Source organism: Apium graveolens, chromosome 11 (assembly GCF_009905375.1).
Source record: "Apium graveolens cultivar Ventura chromosome 11, ASM990537v1, whole genome shotgun sequence".
In the NCBI taxonomy this organism is placed as follows: Eukaryota; Viridiplantae; Streptophyta; class Magnoliopsida; order Apiales; family Apiaceae; genus Apium; species Apium graveolens.
In genome coordinates this window covers 60138-80296 of record NC_133657.1, presented here as the reverse complement: position 1 = coordinate 80296, position 20159 = coordinate 60138, and the positions used below count along the sequence as shown (strand labels likewise).

General features: G+C 30.1%; 1 protein-coding gene across 1 annotated transcript; it reads left to right on the top strand.

Annotated features, from left to right (window-relative positions):
• Positions 1–3965: 3965 nt before the first annotated feature.
• On the top strand, positions 3966–19365 carry LOC141697235 (ABC transporter B family member 25, mitochondrial-like). The gene is made up of 20 exons (XM_074501514.1): positions 3966–4245; positions 4326–4544; positions 4615–4798; positions 4900–4961; positions 5377–5420; positions 8524–8626; positions 8835–8942; positions 9251–9334; positions 9463–9523; positions 10046–10191; positions 10269–10385; positions 10589–10674; positions 12130–12218; positions 12381–12436; positions 16314–16394; positions 16516–16581; positions 16661–16753; positions 17626–17690; positions 18245–18380; positions 18973–19365. The coding sequence occupies exons 1-20, from the start codon at positions 4072–4074 to the stop codon at positions 19117–19119; spliced, it is 2121 nt and encodes a 706-aa protein (XP_074357615.1). The 5' UTR covers positions 3966–4071; the 3' UTR covers positions 19120–19365.
• The last annotated feature ends 794 nt before the right edge of the window (positions 19366–20159 follow it).

Below are 20159 nucleotides of genomic sequence, written 5' to 3'. Positions count from 1 at the left end.
TCAATGTAATTTAAATCACCCATTCCAAACGCCATCTAAGCAAATTTAGGTAAATTTACTAGTTCTTGGTAAATTTACCAAGGACTCATAGGGTATTGCCATGAAGCACTAGCATAATAATCCCAGTTATCCCTTGTAGTCCCTTGACAAACCACCCAGTAGTTCGGAGGCTGGTCTTCCCCAAAGAAAGGCTCCATTAGTTGATACTTGTCCGGGGAAAGTCACAAGTTAAGTGTGTGCCATAGCATGAATTCTCACCCCAATTGCAATTGCCACAGGCTATAATCTACAGGAAAAAGGAAACAAAATGAAACATTTTAGCACCAACGCAACTTAGAACAAGGAATATCTGTAAGAAATAATTTAAAAATACAAAATAGAGTTACTTTGTGAAAATTGAGGGACAGCTACTCTCCTGATCTGGTTTTGTTCCCAAGTGATAGTGTTCCGGAGGACAGGTAGCAATATCAGTGCCCATGTTAAAACTTAAGCTGCCCCCTTTGCCAAACAAACGCAAACTCTGTTTGTTTTTGTATTAATGTACTTGTAAGCGAATAAACCAGGCGTTATCAGAAAGCGTATTTCACATTTTAAAAAGAAATAAAATTTAAGTTAAATATGAAAAAGCGTATGTAAGAAAAAATATTTAGATTATTGTAATATACTAGAAAGCATATGTTTGAGTTGCATATATGAGTGTTATTGATATTAATTTATTTTGAATTTACGTTTTGGTTTTGGTTTCTTTTTCTATCTATATTCGGGGAAAAACTCAGTTAAAAATTGCGTTTTTACGAAAAATTAAATTAAAAACCCCGTTTTTATATCCTTAAATTAAGGATGATGAAGCTGCGTTTTTGACGAAAACAGTTTTTGAAATTGTATTTTGATAAAAAGTACAGTTTAAAATCATGTTTTTAAACAGAAATATAAAACGAAATTGGGTTTTCCTTTTACTTAAAAAAAAGAAAGAAAAAAAGAGAGTTTACTGATTGTTTTAAAAAAATATGACTTCAAGACACGTTTTGTTATAGAAAAATTTAACACAAAATTTGTTCATTTTGAAAAATTTCAACCGAAATCCCATTTTAATATGATATTTGAGACCAATTAATAACCTTTATTAATAAGTGAAACATCCTTTCAAGTGACACTTGGTTTCACTTATTTTTTGGTACAACCACCCTTTAATTTCACTTTTCATGATTCATGTTATAACTCTAACTCTAATTATATGACACATAATTATATATATATATATATATTATTTTTACCCGTTTTTCTTTATTAATAAATTTTTTAAGTGATACTTTGTTTTCACTTATTTTTTGGTTCTGTCACAGTTTGTTTTTTTTTGTTTTTATGATTCATGGTGTAATTCTAGGTGTAATATTTTTATCATTTTTTATTCCTATATGACTTATAATTCTACATGTATTATTTTACCCGTTTTTTTATTAATAAACGAAACATATTCACTTATTTTTTAGTTCCACCACCTTTTGGTTTAACCTTTTATAACTCTAAGTGTATTATTTTTATCCCCTTTTATTCCTATATGACTTATAATTGTATGTGTATTATTTTTACTCATTTTTAAATTTTTTATAAGCCATAATTTTTTATTATTTTTATAGGTTTGAATCCTATTTTTAATTATATTTTAAAATAAATAAGTTCATAAATTGGCTCAACTAAATAGGTTCTGAGAAATATAAACTCCGACCAAGTAAATAGGTCATGTGTTTAAATTGAAATTTTTTAATTTAGAATTTTTTAATTTGTTGGTAGAATTCCATTTTAAAGAAATGGTATGAATATTATAAAAAATTGTATTTTGGTTTCACAACTATAAAATAATAAAATTGTTCAAACCGTAATATAATTACAATTCTATTTTCGTATAATTCCAAATTATTTATTGATAGGTTACTTGGTTTCATCTTAATACGGTTACGCTGTATTTTAGTTTCACCCATATAGTGTAGAATTATATTTTGTTTTTTAACAAAATATAGATTTGAATCATATTAAAATTACGATATTTCTATTTTTCGTAGAATTCTTTTTTATTATTTTATTAAAATAATAAAATGGAATCATTTAAACAATGTTATTATTAATTATTAATTACCAAGGAAATCATCTTTTAATGGATACTTTGGTTTCACCTCTTTTCGGTTTTTCGATCTTTTAGTTTCACCCTTTTTTAAATCTTGCTATAACTCTAAATATACCATTTTTTTTATTCATATATGACTTATAATTCTATATGTAATACTTTACCCGTTTTTTAATTCTTATATACCAAATATTTATATTATTTTTATATAAACAAAATCGTATATACATTGTAATTTCTAGATTCGTACCTACATAATGATATTTGAGCACCAAGTGCAAATTTATACATACATAATGAATATTTTATCAGAAAAAATTATGCAATCACAAACTATATAAAAACACAAATTCAGCTAAAAATAATAAAATTTAATATGCAATTACTTAGTGCTATTGATTTAATTTTTTGTTAAATTATTCATCAATCGTGTTGCGACTAAAATTTTGATGTAAAATATTAGTTATGCCTTTTTGCACAATAGATACATAGGGCCTGTTTGGCACGCTACTTATAAGCCACTTGTGGCTTATAAGCCCTTAACAACTTATCGAAGAGTGTTTGTCGACCCAACTTATAAGCTGAATTTACAACTTATAAGCTGATAAGTTGAAAGTTGGCAGTGACGTACTTTTTTCCAACTTATTTTCATTTTTTTCTAAAGTTTTGATTTTAAAATATAAATTTTTAAATATTTTCTAATTTAAGATTCATGAACTAAGATAATTATATTTAATAATTATTTGTTTTAATTCATTTAAGTAAAAAAAAATCTGACTTATAAGTAAATTTATCCAAACACTTATAAAACTTATAAGTATTTATCAACTTATCACTTATTTCGCACTTAATCATTTTAAGTCATAAGTTACTTATTTTAAGATTTCCCAAACGGGCACATAATAACGTTGAGTTTATTGTTATAATAAGATTTGAATTAATGAAATCTACATATAATTTAAAAATGAAAATTACAATAATCGTACAATTTTATTTAATATATATTTTAATAAAAAAATTAAAATAAATTTTTATAATCATTATTAAATATTGATATTTTGATCTCGACCCGGGCGAAGCACGGAGTTTTTAGTAAAATAATATTACGAACATTTGCCTCAAAAAAGGAAAAAAAGCCCCAAATGTCACTTTTGGGGGGCAAATGACCCTCACTGTCATTTTCTGAATAATTGGCCCCAAATGTCACTCAAAAACGGAGTTTCGGGTGAAATTTTTGTTATTAATGAAAAACGCAATTTCGTGTTCTGTTTTCATTTTTTTTAAAAAATATAAATTTGAAAACGCAATTTCAATTCGTGTTTATGGGGGCAAAACGCAATTTCAGAATGAGTTTTTCATATTAACTCATTTTGGATCTGCGATTTGAATATTTTTTTTTGCATCATGAGAAAAACTCGGTTTGAAACTGTGTTTTTATGAAAAACTCATTTTGAAACGCCGTTTTTATATCCATAAACTCAAGACGAGACTGCGTTTTTTACCGAAACAATTTCTGAAATTGCCTTTTCAGCAAAAACTTGGTTTGAAACCACGTTTTTCAAGAAAAACACGAAACGAAACTGCGTTTTCCTTTTATTTAAAAAAAAAATTTGTTATGAAAAAACTCAACACGAGACTGCGTTTTTCGTTTATTTTTAAAAATTTAAACCGAAACACGGTTTTCAAGTGACATTTGGGGCCAATAATTCAAAAAGTGACATCGAGGGTCATTTGAACCAAAATAGTGATATTTGGGGCCTAACACTTTTTTTTAGTGATATTTGGGGCCTAACACTTTTTTTTTTTGGCTTCGTAAATAGGCGGGTGTGGGGAGAAATTTGGTTTGATGTTAAATTGTGGGCAGGGTGAGTCGACTCCTCCTCCTCCTTGGTCGGTTAGTCCTCATTCAGTGGTATATTGTTAGTTAATAATAATTGTGGGGGGTTACGATGCAAACATCAAGGATTGGTTGGAGGTATTTTAGACTCGTCAATGTCATCCACCACAACCAGAAGAATATTATTATTAATAATAACCATCTTCATTCTGTTTCTTCTCCTCGCCAACATCAATTTTCCTCCTCCTCTGCCTATCGCAGCAGCAGCATCCATTCCCCAGCACATGTAAGTACCAGTATGCTCACCCCCTCCCTCTTTTTTTTTGTATGCATTCCACTTGTTTGACGTTTTGTCTCTTTCCGCAGCCGCCTCCTTTTTTCCCTCCTAATGCCTCCTCGTCTTCAGCACACTTCTCCACTGCAACTAGTAATCATAATAATTCAATTTCAAATTCAAATGCAAATGTCAAGGATATCAATAACACTCAAATCCTTACCACCCTTGCCAAGTCCTTGTGGATGAAAGATAATTTCGAGTTTCGCTTCCGGGTTTTTGCTGCCTTGGCCTTTTTAGTCGGAGCCAAGGTAAACAAACTTTGCATACCCTGTCTTGTTCCCTTTTATATTCCTCACTCTCTCCCTCCCTCTCTTTCAGGTATTGAATGTTCAAGTCCCCTTTCTTTTCAAACTTGCTGTTGACTGGTTGACCACATCTGGGAATGCTACTTCTCTTGCTGCCTTCACCACTTCCAATTCTACTTCTGTTGCTGTTTTTGCTACTCCTGCTGCTGTTTTGATAGGTTACGGAATTGCCCGCATTGGGGCTTCTGCTTTCAACGGTACCCTTCAATTATCTAATGCCCCCTCCTTATGCTTCTCCTTTACTAACCTGTCTTTTTATTGTCATGCTAATCCTTCCTTTGCCCTTTAATTATTTCAGAACTTAGAACTGCTGTGTTTTCAAAGGTCGCATTGCGCACAATCCGCTCTGTTTCAAGAAAGGTGTGTGCTAGTTTGTTTTGTTAACCTACTTCTTATGCATGAGAATTGCCTTGGAATACACCCTTTTTCATCTGAGTAAGTAGCTCTTAATCAGCATTCAGTGATCCTTATAATTGGTTTTTCATAAGGGAGAAGAGTATATTTAAACTGTTCAGTGTTTATCCAACCACTGACTTTTCAAACCCGTGTCAAGTTTGATGTTTAAAAAAAAGAACTGATGTAGTTCAACCTCCATTTTACATCAAACTTGTACTACATAATAATTGCATGCATAGTTCATTTGTTTTATCTATATTTTTTAGCTTCCTAATTTTCTTTTGTGTGTTTATGTGCATTTTTTTTGGCATATTGGTTGCTGATTTACATCTAGTAGATATAAGCTTGACTCCTATATTTCAAATTTCTACGTTTGCAGGTATTTTCACGTTTGCACGAACTTGACCTCAGCTACCATCTAAGGTAATTATGTCGATCTATTATGTCTGATTACTTTCTGTGGGGAAAACTGTTTCTAATGTTGACCTCGTGAAAGTTTAAAAGTTTTAAATGCAATGTCAGTGTACTCATTTTATCTTCAAACAGCGTGGGTTTAGAAGGTATTATGTTATACAGAAGTTGTGAAGAATTAAGTCAACAAAATTTGTTAAACAGATTTTCTATTTATTGAACTTCAAGAAAATTATCAAGGTCTTCCCAGCAGTGTTTTCATGTTTGAGATGTTGAGTATTGTTGGTTTCATGTGTTATAAATCACGTGCTTAAACAAGTTAGGTGTAAAATTCGTAATTTTATTTTTAATTTATTTATTAGAAATTAGATATTAATTTGTCTAGATAAATATTTTAAAATTAGAATATTCTGAAAACATTTTGTGCAAGGTAGTTGATTTGTGAAAAGATTTGTTATTTGTGGAAATAAGTGTAAGAATAATTTAGAAAATCGAAATTTTTTTAGTTTAGGTAATTGTGTGTATCAAATATTTTATTTATGGAATTTACTTGGAGAGGTTGTAAATCTTTAGGAGGAAATATTATTATTTCCTAGTTGAGATATAGGGTTTTGTATCGTTATAAATACACCATATTCGTATTCCTTGTTTTTATCATTAAAATTCGTAGGACTTTCTCAGCAAAAATCAGCTGTCTTGTAAAATTCGTAGAAAATTCATCGTAAGTCAGAATTCAGTGATTCTGGACTTTTCAGAAAGGTCTTTTCGTTATCTTCAGATTTCGTGTTTCGTGTTTTTCAAGAAAATATCGTTTAGAGGGTCAAAAAGAGTAAATTCAGATCTGGTCAGGCTTTGAGGTAAGTACTTTTGACTTACTTTTATTTTTCGGAAAATATATTTCAGTTCTGTTTTTAATTTCGTATAAGATATAAGAATTTTGATTTCGAAATTATAAGATATAAGTATTTGTGAATTTTAGAACCCAGTCTCTACGTTTTCGAACCCGTTCGTAATTTACGCTATAGTTCCGGAACTAGCCTTAGATACCCTTAGTAGGCGCACAAGTGTGCAACTTTAGATACCTATTAAGGGCGCGTAATTATTGAACTTTAGATGCCGACCACTGGCAAAGTGTGGTATAAAGAATAAGAATAAGAATTAGATGCCGGCTACTGGCAAAGTGTGGCCGTAGATCAAGACTGTGGTATTTATTAGAATTATCGTTTTGTTCTATTTTATTTTGTTCTGATCTGTTATAAAATCTGCTCTGTTCTGTTTTAAATTCTGAATTTTAAAATATAAAACTTGGGTTGGATCTACTTAACAAATTGTTTTACAAAATTATTATTGTTTGAGAAAAATCATTTTATTAAAACACCCATTGTTTTTCTGTTTAAGAGATAGTCAATTTGTACTTGCTGAGCTGTGTAGCTCACCCCTTTTAACATTTCAGGTTCGGAATTTGGAGCATATTAAAATTAAGGAATGAGAACTATGTGGAGATCTGTGCTGCTTCGTTTTGTGCTATTTGAATTAGAATAAAGATTTTGTTTTTAGAGAATAAATTTAATTATCTGTTAGACAATTATTATCGGATTTGTGGAGCTGCGTCTCTATTTTTATGATTTTGATTATTGAGTTTGACCGTTGCTTTGAATTTCGTGATCTATTAGAATTATCGAGTAATAATATATTTTATTTTTAGTTTTCGATTTAGAACTAATAGTCCGGAAGAGTGGGCTGTTACATTAGGTTCCATGGAGAACTTGGATAACACTTCTTATTTTATAAAAATCATTAGATCTTTTATCAAAAATGCATATGTTATGTTAATAAAGACACAATTATAAGAAAAATTAATGCATATTTGAAGGAAAAAATATTGAAAGAAAAATTTACAGCAGATAAGTTTTATGTACAATTTTTACTAGAGCATATATATGTTAAGTACAGAATATACTAGAGTTCCAATTCAAGCTCTCGTAACTCATACTACTTGAATCACTTTTTCGAGTGTGTGTGTAGGCATAAATATCAGGCAACCAGTGCCATTCACGGACCAATTATTTTTCGTATATATAATATAAACTACTGCATGTTAGGTTATGTTACATCAAGCTTAACAATCTGGTACCACTCTCTTGACCCATGAAAACGGCGCTTTATCTCTTGGTGATTTGCCAAGCCTCTAAAGTTTGAAATTCATTTGAAAAAACTATAATTGTATTAGAAATGTTCATGATTAATAATATTATAAACTTCAATATAAAATTACTTTATTTGTGCTGAAATTTTTTAGCTGTATAATTACTTGTTACAAAAGTTAGAACTGTTAAAGTTTTTATCAAATGATAATTAAATAATTATTATTACCATTAATATTTTGAATATAGATAATTTATAGAGAAATTATAATTTTTATTACATTTTTTGAATATGACATATTTATATAACTATATGACAAGTGACAACATAAATTTTAGGGATTTATTTGAATTTATACACATTAGGATACACGTAAATATTAAGTAATAGATTGTATATATGTGAAGCAGATGATAGATGATGATAGGCGTAGTAACAGATGTAGAATTTAATTTGCAATGTTAGAATGTTACTACAAAAAATTCGATTTTTTTTTTCTAATAAATATATAATATTATAGTTTTGTTTTGTCACATATTAGATGACAATTAGGGCATTATAATCAAAGCATAGTTACCTCAGGTTTTTAAATTAATTAAAGAGTATTAATATTTCAATATAATTATAACATATATATAATGATGAAAAAATTATGATATAAATAATATTAATAACCAAATTTGGTACTATTATGATTCATGACCAATATTGCTACTATCTTCACGTACTATTGAAAGTGAGTTTAGGCTTTTAATAAAGAGTAATGATTGATATAATGATAAGTACCAAATACTGCATTTTTTTTTGTTTAAGAGCATTTAACCATTCTTGATTGTGTAGTAGACTAGCATCTAGTGCAATTTTCATTTGACCAAATTCTTGAAACTTCCATCTCACTTTGTGTACTTTCTGTTGAAAAGTTTAATCTTATATCTAAACTTCTCTTTCTTATTTGTTGTTTTGTATGTAGCCGAGAAACAGGCGCTTTAAATCGAATCATAGATCGTGGTAGCCGTGCTATTAATTTTATTCTTTCGTCCATGGTATTCAATGTTGTACCGACCATCTTAGAGGTATAATTTTGTGTCCAAAATGTTTTCATTTCCTTCTTTAACTAGGCGTGAAAGAGTTAAAACAAATGTGATACTAGTAAATGCATTCTGTCACAATTTTCAGTCATGATTGTATGCTATTATACTATAATTATCTTTTAAAATTTATTTTTTAGATATATTACGTCACGTATTACAATTATGACTGATTTGATGCATGTTCTTTCAGATCTCCATGGTATCAGGTATTCTGGCATACAACTTTGGAGCACCATTTGCATGGATCACTTCCCTATCAGTTGCAACATATGTCATATTCACGTTGACTGTAACTCAGGCTAGTTCTCTGTTACAAAGGCCCAGTTTTTATTTTTCAGTAAAAAATTTCAAGTTATATGACAGCTGTTTAAAGCTCTTGGTTTTATGCTCTTGCTTAGTGTCTGTTCTCTACCGTGATATGCGGTAAAGATTAAAAAGATTCTATTTACACTGTATGTTTTTGCATATTTTGCTTTTCTTTGAACTGACCACGCCTGCACACACACTCATCTCCACTTATACGCAGTGTGCACAGAATCTTACCTTTTTTTTCCTGGTAAAAGATTAGCCTTTTTTCCTAATGCCTCTTGTTTCTTCCCTCTACAGTGGAGGACTAAATTTAGGAAGATAATGAACAAAGCTGACAATGATGCTAGTACGAGGGCAATTGATTCACTTATTAATTATGAGGTATGCACTAGTGCATTCATTAATGCTTTCTACTTCTAATGTTAAATGTGAAAGTGATGTTTTTTTACTGATTTGTTTTTTTTACTCATATGTTTTTCTTAATTTTTAATTTTTTTCTGTTTTTTCAGACTGTCAAGTATTTTAACAATGAGAAATTTGAAGTAGAGAAATATGATGAATTTCTACAGAGTAAGTTTTTTTGCTGGGATTCTCATCTAAATCCTACTAAATGCGAATCTTATTAAATGGAACTCTGCTAAATGAAGTGTGTTTATTTGCATGTACTATGGCTGGAAAACTGTCTTTGCATAATTGACATGAATCCATGACTTTGTTGTTTGTTCCTTAGGTCATTGTTGTTGGTTTCTTGGTTTTGCAAGACTACTGAACTTTTTTCATGTACACAATTCGAGGTCTTCAGACTTTGTAGTGAGTTGGCCACATTTTGGTTTCTTTAGGAGGTTTAGCGCACATCTTACTGATACCTATGTTATATAAATTTAGAAAATATAATTTTTAATTCTGTTACTGACTTTTTTTAGCGAACTGCACCCAACCATTGGTGTAGTTTTTTTTAGTGTTTTACAGGATATTTTCCTTGTCTTTTCTTTCTAGATTTCCGTAACACATATAGTTCTTAGGGTGATGGGTGGTGTTTAAACAATTCAAGTTCTCTAATTCTCGATTGCTCATATTTGTGCCATCTTCAAGGATACGAAGATGCTGCCTTGAAAACCCAACGTAGTCTTGCTTCATTAAACTTTGGACAAAGTGTTATATTTAGTACAGCTCTTTCAGCAGCCATGGTGTTGTGCTCAAACGGGATTCTCAGAGGGGAGATGACAGTTGGAGATTTGGTAGGGTTAGCGAATTATATACCACTATAAGGATTGGGTTTTCAGTGTGATCGCACGAATTAACTTGTCTTCTGTAGGTTATGGTAAATGGGCTTCTATTCCAGTTATCTCTTCCTCTCAATTTCCTTGGCAGTGTGTATCGTGAAACTGTACAAAGTCTTGTCGACATGAAATCCATGTTTCAATTGCTAGAGGTAATTATAAAATTTTTAGTTATTTCTTGTCCAAAACAATTATTTAAAGAAATCAGCCGTTTTTGAGCTTCAAGTTATAAACATGTTGGTTATAAGTTTTTTGGCATTCTACCTGTATGTTGCTTAGTTAAAAAGAGGAAAAGATACAGCGATCTTTTGTACAGATTATACAAATATATATTTCTTCTTGCTATTGTTTGCAGGAGAGGGCTGACATAAGAGATGAAAATGCTGTTAAGCCTCTTAAGTTAGATGGAGGATGCATAGAATTTGATAATGTGCATTTCAGGTAAGCCACATCTTTGTTATTTGAATTTACACAAGTGTCTCATATTTTACATCGTATCTTGTAAAACCTAGTTCCTGAAATACTTACATTTGGTCATAATATAGACTTGAAGAGTGCTAACATCCAGTTGTGCTGCTTTACGTCTCTTCTTCCGTCTCACTTATATACTCTCACTTGTACTTGTAAATTTTTTGCACATGAAGTCATTAAAATAGAAGGATTTTTACCTTTTAAATTGTTTTTTTATATTTGTGACTAGATGAATGAGCTAATGTTCCCTTAGTCATGTTATAGTTCACATATTTCCATTTTAAGTGTTTATTGACCAAGCTTTGCTACTCATCCTGTCCTACCCAGCTACTGTCTCTTCTTTCTATATATAGTTATTAGAGTTTCTTTAAGAGACATTTGGAAATAATATGTCTAATTTGGATATTAGTCATTTGGTAAATTGATATCCCCAACAAAACCCCTTATTTAATTTTTATTTAAAAAAGTACCTTCAAATAATAAATATAGACTATGAAGCTAAAAGAGAAAAGAGAGTATTCAATAATTTAGGGGGTAGACGAGAGGCTCAAGAGTCACTTGGAAGTTGGAACTACATTTGTAAACAAATATATAATTATTGTTATTGTTGTATTCAGTTGCAAGATTTAGGATCACACGCTATTTAAAGTCATTAATTCTATAAGTGGTACATACTATATAAAATATACAATCTAGCACTCTAGAGCCCAATAGAGAACCGCTATATATATATTTCTCATATTTATCAAACATAAGTACAAATTTAAGAATAAATATATGAAATATAGGCATATATATATATATATATATATAGACTATAGTTAAGAATTAAATTTTATGTAACGTTGAACATTTAAAAATATTTAAAATGTGTAAATCTTAAATAGGATTTGACAACATAATATACTCCACCACTGCTTGGAGTAGCGATATCTCCCCGACTCCCTCGCTCCCTTTACGGGATGTCGAGTAATCGAAACTTGTCAAAAACGGTTGTGTGAGTGTGTTTAACTGGCAAAAAAAAAATATCTGTATAATACAGTATAAATGATTTATCATATATAGATACAAAGCTATAACATGATTTAAGGTATCAAGCTCTTTTTTTATATATATATATATATATATCAAAATCCTATTAAAAAGGCCATATTTATTATTATTATTATTATTATTATATGGCCTTAATCCAATTGTATATTAAGACCTTATTCAACACGTTGATGTCTTTTATAACTCTTAATTCAATCATCAAATTATGAAGAAAAAAATTATTGTTTTTATCCGACCGGAGTATTGAATGAACGGCAGACTGATAAACTTTTCACGTTTCGACTTCAATAATATAATATGTATTAGAATTAGTATTCAGCGTTGTAATTATTTTTATATATGCTAATACGTTCTTTGTTCGACTAAACGTAGTTATCTTCCGGAACGAAAGATTCTTGACGGGATATCTTTTTCCGTTCCAGCCGGGAATAGTGTGGCTATTGTTGGGACTAGTGGCAGCGGTAAGATTTAGTTATGACTGACTCTCACCAAATCTGAAGTATTACTTGATAAAAATCTCTTGATTTCCTTTTTACTATTGTTTCGTGGATATGTTCTTATTGAGGCCTTGTACTATTCATATCTCTGTCCATTAGAAGTTATGAATATCGTACTATGTGCAGGTAAATCAACCATTTTGAGAATGCTGTTTAGATTTTTCAACACTCATTCTGGATCAGTAAGATTCTATGACCTTGCTCGGTGCTCATAAATTTTATAGTAATATTGTTGTCGTTTATAGTGTCTCAAAGTTAAGTTTTTTTTAAAAAAATCTTTTTACTTCCAAATTTATAATTTTTTTTTACTTATTCTAATATTTATGTATATGGCCATATAATGGCATTTTGTAAAATATTGAAAAATGACAAAAATAACAATTTTTATATGCACATTCTAATTAATATTATTTCTAAACCACCCTCAAGTCTTTTGTTGATCCTTCATTTAATATGTATATGGCATCCGTATTTTAATCTTAGTTTTTTACGTACTTCCAACCTATTTTATTTTTTGAAAACATTAAACTTAAATTTTTATTATTTTGTTAATTTGTGTTTTTTTACTTCTATAATTTTCAAATCCTTGGATTTACAATTGTAAAAATCTAAATCTAAACAAATGTACAACAAAAGAGTGGGTACTTACAATGTTTTTTGTGAGGTTCTATTTCACAATTTTAAGAGTGTAATATATTTAAATTCTATAAATATAATATTTAATATAAAAACTTTATCATCATTAGATTTTGTTTATGCCAGTGGAAATATAAATGAATTTTGGTATGAAAATACAAATATTCATTCCCAGTCTTGTTAATTCAATTAAGATTTTAATACAAACGATCTTATATATTTTTCACTTTATTCAGTTTTAATATTGTTAATTGTTTTCTAAATTTACCAAACATTATGTTTTTTACTAGTTATATAATTTAAATATGTTGTTATTAAATTTTGTATTTTTATTATATGCTCGCTATTCGCTAATACCTACTTATGTTAATAAATATAATAAATATAAGTAATAATATATGTTAATTTTACATTTATATGCCTCGAGTAGAGTGCATAAAACTAAAACTATCTGGAGCTAAGCAAAAACAAAATGAGTTTTGGCAAAACAATATTAATGGTGCAATTAAAAGTTGGAGAATAAAGTTTCTGAGCTTGACTCACGGAAATTACGTGAGGCATGTAATAAAAATAATATAAATATGATTCATATCATAAGTACAATCAAATGAGATGTATATGTAGAAGGAAAGAGAATGCGTAGACATATATGTATTAAAAAACATTATGTTTTTTACTAGTTATATAATTTAAATATGTTGTTATTAAATTTTATATTTTTATTATATGCTCGCTATTCGCTAATACCTACTTATGTTAATAAATATAAGTAATAATATATGTTAATTTTACATTTATATGCCTCGAGTAGAGTGCATAAAACTAAAACTATCTGGAGCTAAGCAAAAACAAAATGAGTTTTGGCAAAACAATATTAATGGTGCAATTAAAAGTTGGAGAATAAAGTTTCTGAGCTTGACTCACGGAAATTACGTGAGGCATGTAATAAAAATAATATAAATATGATTCATATCATAAGTACAATCAAATGAGATGTATATGTAGAAGGAAAGAGAATGCGTAGACATATATGTATTAAAAAATAGTCAATAATTTTATAATTGACAAAAACAACTGTTTTTTAGAAGGTGACGGCCAACTTTTACCTTCGGGATACAAATTTACAAACCGGCTATCTCAATTGTATAGTTGTAAATGTGTATATCCTAAAATAAATTGGATATTCCGACTAGCAATTGTGTATTCACTATCCGATACATGGGATATGTATATGATAGCATGAGTAAATGATTAGCAAATGCATATCTAAATACTTATTTGACAATGGAATATCTCATTGACTATCTTTGTCAACCCAATTAAAAAAGCTTTATTTTTGTAATTTTTCCGCAGGAAATGGTTATTTTTGGCCTTTATATATCTCTATTCTTATAATTAAAGATATCTATAGTTGGGTTTTATATAAGGTGTTTGATTTGTAAATTTATAATATTGAAGTGGCATATGGTGAAATTAATTCAACCAGACTTTTTTTTGGGATTTAATTTATGAATTTTTATGATTAGTGAAGTTGAGTTTTATTTGATGAATGGCTTTTTATTTATAGAAATGTAGGCACCGTTTGGGGTTTCTTAAAAAATGTAACTTATGACTTGAAGTTGAAAAGTGTCATATAAGTTACATGAACATCGTAACTTATAAGTTATTTAGGTGTTTGGATAAATTTAACTTGTAATTTATTTATAAGTTGATAATGTGTTTGGTAAAAAATAACTTATAAGTTATAATTTGTTTGAAATAAAATGTAAATTACATATTATATGAATTAATAAATTTATTATATGAATATAAAATAAAAAATAAAAAAATAAGGATAATGACATCATGCTAAAACATATAGTACTCCCCTCATCCCGTTTTAGAGTTCATATTTGACTTTGATATGGTCAAATTAAATAAAATTTGACCGAAGTTTATTACTCCCTCCGTCCCCCTCAATTCTTTACATTTGGGGAACGGGGGCTCGACACACACTTTAATACTCTTATTAAATGTAATTGCATAATTTTTCTAAATAAAAATATAATGTTCAAATTTTTATACAAAAAAGAAATTTTAAAAATGATTCAGGAACTATAATTTATAATTTCCTTAAAATGCGTGTCAAGCATGTGAAAAAAATATAAAGAAATGAGGGTACGGAGGTAGTAATTTTTTATAATTGAACAAAATAAAAAAATTACATCACTGGAAAGTATATTTAACCTACTTTAATATATAATTTTCAGTTTTTTAAAATAATATAAGAGTAATATTTAATCTTTGATAAAAAATTGGTTAATTTGACTTATATAAAAAGAAATGTTACAACTAAAAAGATACGAATGGGGTATCCACCATTCATCTCAAACAAAATAAAATTATACTATTGACCCGGGCTAAAAAATAAGAACTGAATATAATTAGATTTAGTTTGGCCCGTATAATGATCTCAGGTTAAAACAAAATTACAACCATTACAACGGGCTAAAGCAAAATTAAAATTTAAAAGATAACAAACTATCATTTAAAAATTTTAAATAAACAATTTCATATCTTAAAAATTGTGATTTTTTTTAACTCGAATTTTGCCCAGAAATATTTACAAAAATATTTAAAGTTATTTTTGTAGATACCCCACAATATAAGTAAAGATAGAAAATTATAAACAATAGTACATGAACTAAGTTATAAATCAGACTAGAGAGTTGTATGAATATATGAAATGAAAATGTATCTTTGATCCAACTTTCTCATTTTAACTTTTTATGCACATAAATGATCATTCATTTTAATCACCCAAACACTCACGTGAAATCCAAAATGGACATTATGCTCGTTTAAGCTCAAATATAGCTCTTCCAAACATGCACGTAGTAGCATGTTGTGATGTTGATGCATAAGCATGAGTAAATGATTAGCAATCTTCCACATCATGTCGATGTCATTAAAGTCAGTAGATCAAACTGAGAACGGATTAAGGAAACCTACATAAATATTACTTATGAAATATATGAATTTGATGCAATCTATTATGTAAGGTGCCAAGTCTTGAAATGATGTCGAGAAAGAAAGTAAATTAAAATAGCAGTTTCTCTTGACCAACCAGCTGACAGCAAAAAGGACCAATATTTTTATAGACAATTTTTTAATCACGCCGTCCTGTATATTTCTGTACACATCTTTGTACTTCATTTTATGTTCATTGTCATTGTTTACCGGGTTGGTCCCCATTTAGTTTTTTTTTTCGCATACAAAAACTAGTGTCTTGAAGTACATTTCTTCTGTAAATATTTAATTTACAGCACAGATGATAATAAATCACTAAAACTGCTCGGCAGACTTTTCCATTTTCTTTATGCCGCTTTCTCCCTGACCTTCATTTTCTAATTTCCAGCCACAACAATTTATTTTAATTGGCAGATAAGAATAGATGGCCAAGATATACGTGGGGTTACACTGGAAAGTCTCCGCAAATCTGTTGGTGTTGTTCCTCAGGACACTGTGAGTAGACTATAGTTGTCAATACTGAAGTTCTGTTCACTACTTCCCTGTAATATTTTTAACAATGTTTTTTGTCCTATATTTTTAATAATACAAGAGCTTACTTGAACATGATGTACAGGTACTGTTTAATGATACAATATTTCACAATATTCATTATGGTCGTCTTTCAGCAACACATGAGGAGGTTGATATTAAACTGTTGTCGATTATGCTCTTATGTTCCACAGAGGGATTATTAACATTTCTTTTATAAAACTTGTTAGGTATATGATGCTGCTAGGCGTGCTGCTATCCATGAAACAATAATGAACTTCCCTGAAAAATATGCTACAGTGGTAGGCGAGAGAGGGCTGAAGGTATGGGATATTAGAGCACGCATTGTTATGATAAATTTCTGTCCCTGTCAATGGAAAAGGAAATTACGGGAGGGAAAACAGAGGTTCATACACCATATCTAAATATTTTCAAATATGAATGAATATATTTAGACAGTACAATTGAGTACCTAGTCGCTCTAAAACCTCAAGGTGTTAGAGGAAGAGGAACACCCAAATGGATCTTTATATAATATTTAAACACTCCTCCTCCCCTCACTCGAAAGCCCATTGTTTGGGTCAAAGAGTGGTTCACGGGCGCTCATCTTTGGGCCATTAATTTGCCTTCATGTCCATAATAAAGCGTGTCCATAATAAAGCGTGAGGATGTTGGGAGGTTGAACCTGAGGTCCTTTTCACCCTGATACCATGTTGAATAACTAATCACTCTAAAACCTTAAGATGTTAAGGGAAGGCCCAACTAGTTTTTTATAGAATTTTCTAACACTCCTCCTCATTTGAAAGTCCATTTATGGGTCGAAGATTGGATCACGGGCGCCCATATTTGGGCTATAAATTGTCTTCGAGTCCATAATAAGTAATGAGAATATTGGGGGTGACACGGAGTCGACTTGAGACTTCGGCCGACAGGCCCAAATGGATCTTCATATTATATTTCAACAGGTACACTTTTCCTCACTTGGAGCTGTAGTAGTAGGAGCCTTCTTTTAGCGTATAATAAGTTTTTATCAGTTGTTCTTTTGTTCAGTATTGTAATTTGGTATGGAATTTCTCTGTTTCGTAAATGTTTGTTTTCATGATTTTCAGTTGGAGGACGGTGCTTATGTTTATCTTTACTAGATGGCAGTTACTGTAATAATTTTCTATTTGACAATTCTTTGTTTCTTCCACAGTTAAGTGGCGGTGAGAAGCAACGAGTGGCACTAGCTCGTGCATTCCTGAAAGCACCTGCAATTCTGTAAGCCTTCCTATTTGCTTGGATCTAAATTTTTTTTCCCCCTGTTTAATATGTCACATAACTATAAAACTTTTATGCATTCTGGATTGTGTTCAATCTGTGGAGAAGTAATATGGAAACTAAACTATCACCACAAGGAGCCTGAGGACTTCAACATATATGTGTCTACAAGACATAGGCCAGATGGCGCCTGTGGTGTTTACTTGTTATATATATCGAAGTTACAAATTTATGTAATACCGTATGTAAAGTTATAAATATAGTAGCAATAGAATATTTTAAATATAGTGAGATCCTTAATACTCATGATTTATGTGAACTCAGTTATGGCTGTTGGACATAGGTACAGATTATTTTTACTAAAAAAATAGGATACTTGGGTATGGAGTCAGAATTGGCACACATCTGTATGTGTGTGCTACCGATAAATCATATACACGTAATTCTTCATGTCAAAATCATACGTATATTTATCCTTATCCCTGTTACTCTGTTGAACTACCACCTTTGTCCTTAAAAACCGTCTGAAAGATTAATTCTTTTTGTTTCCTCAGGCTCTGTGATGAAGCAACGAGTGCTCTCGATAGTTCAACGGAAGCTGAGATTTTAAGTGCACTGAAGTTCCTCTCGAATAACCGAACTTCAATATTTATTGCTCATAGACTGACCACTGCAATGCAATGTGATGAGGTAAGCATGGTCTTGAGTGTCAGAATGTTTGTTGGCTGAGATGTCCCATCCTATGATATTCTTTGCCCATGATTTACCCTATACAAGACTGTATATCACTTTTGAACCAGCACTGGTAGAAGATGTTAGAATTGAAAACGCTTAGCAAAATAAATAAATAATTGTAATAACCAGGAGAACTGGACCACCCGGTGAAATGCTAGGGACCCCTAATTTTTTCCCCAAAGTTTTCCCAAAATGATGATGTGTCATGTATAATAGTAACTTTCTTTACTAATAAGATGGGACCAAGTGTGTGTAAATATGCGCCCCAAATCAATATCCGACACATGTCATACCACATCATTTGGGAAAAATTTGGGGAAAACATTTGGGGAACCTAGCATTGCTCATCAGTTTAAAGATTGCAGATTGATTTCAAACTGTGAAAAAGTAATTTGTACCTAGGGTGAGAAGCACGACTTTTTTCCTCATTGGAAACTCTTTTTTCCCCATTTCAATTAACTTAAAGTTTACTACTCTAATCATGTCAATAATAGTTTTGCTGTATAATTATAATTTAGAATTTGAACTTTGGTATATTGTTTATCAGATTATAGTTCTGGAAAATGGGAAGGTAGTGGAACAGGGGCACCATGACATTCTATTGGCGAGGGCAGGGAGATACGCACAGCTTTGGGCACAACAGAACAATACCGTTGATGGAACTGCTGATATAGCTGTTAAACTGGAGGCATAATCCTTTATTTATTGTCGGTTGAGGTTTGCAATATATACAACGGGGATATATTATATCAGTGCTTTTACCCCACTGAAAGTTCGAATTAATATTCTGATGAACAGAGTGATGGTTCAGTAAATTAAACATAGATTGAGCAATGTAAATTCTGGTAATAACTAGGTTTCTTGTAAAAAAAATATTCAGTATTATATAATTTTCTTGCGTGTAGACGCAGTGCTAGGCTGCTGGCCGTTGCTTTGGACACTATGGCCTGTCCATTTCATCTCGAAACTTGCCAGTGCATGTTAAACTTTCTATTTTAGAACACTACTTCTACAAAACAAAATAAATCCTTTGGTAGAATCCTATAATCTAACTCACTTGTAAAAGTTTTGAATTAATGTCAACAATCACTCTGTTGGGAGGTTATTAACAAAAATATATGTCAATGCTCCAGCTATAAATATATGTTCCACAACAGCAGGTCTGAGTAGAACTTTAAAAAGTAACAAACTGAACATTAGTATAGTTTTCTGATCTAACTACCAACGACTGAATGGGATGGGATGGTATGTAAATCTATAATATTATATTGAAAATGGAATATTAAAAATTTAGTTATTAGATTTTCGGTCACTTAATACAAATTTGTTAAATATTTCGGATAAAACTGGAGAACCGTTATAAAATTTTTAAAATTATTATACGAGGGATGTAATGTTTGAATCCCGATAATAATATATTAAAATTATAATTTTTAATATATAATAATAAAAGTAAACGTGCATCGATATATATCAATAGAGAGATGAGAGAAACATAGCTTTGAATTACGGGAATATGATATTAATGATGATAAAGTTTATGTATAATGCTTACCTATCCTTAATTTTATTCATATAAAGATAAATAAAAAAATTTATAAAAGAGATAAGTGTTTTGAGAAAAAAGTAAATATTAAACTTCAATTCAAAATTTACTAGTTGTTTATTTACGTCAAAATAAGGTTGAAAAAAAGGTTATCATTCGAGTTGAGTGAGCAGAGTTTCGAGTCGAGC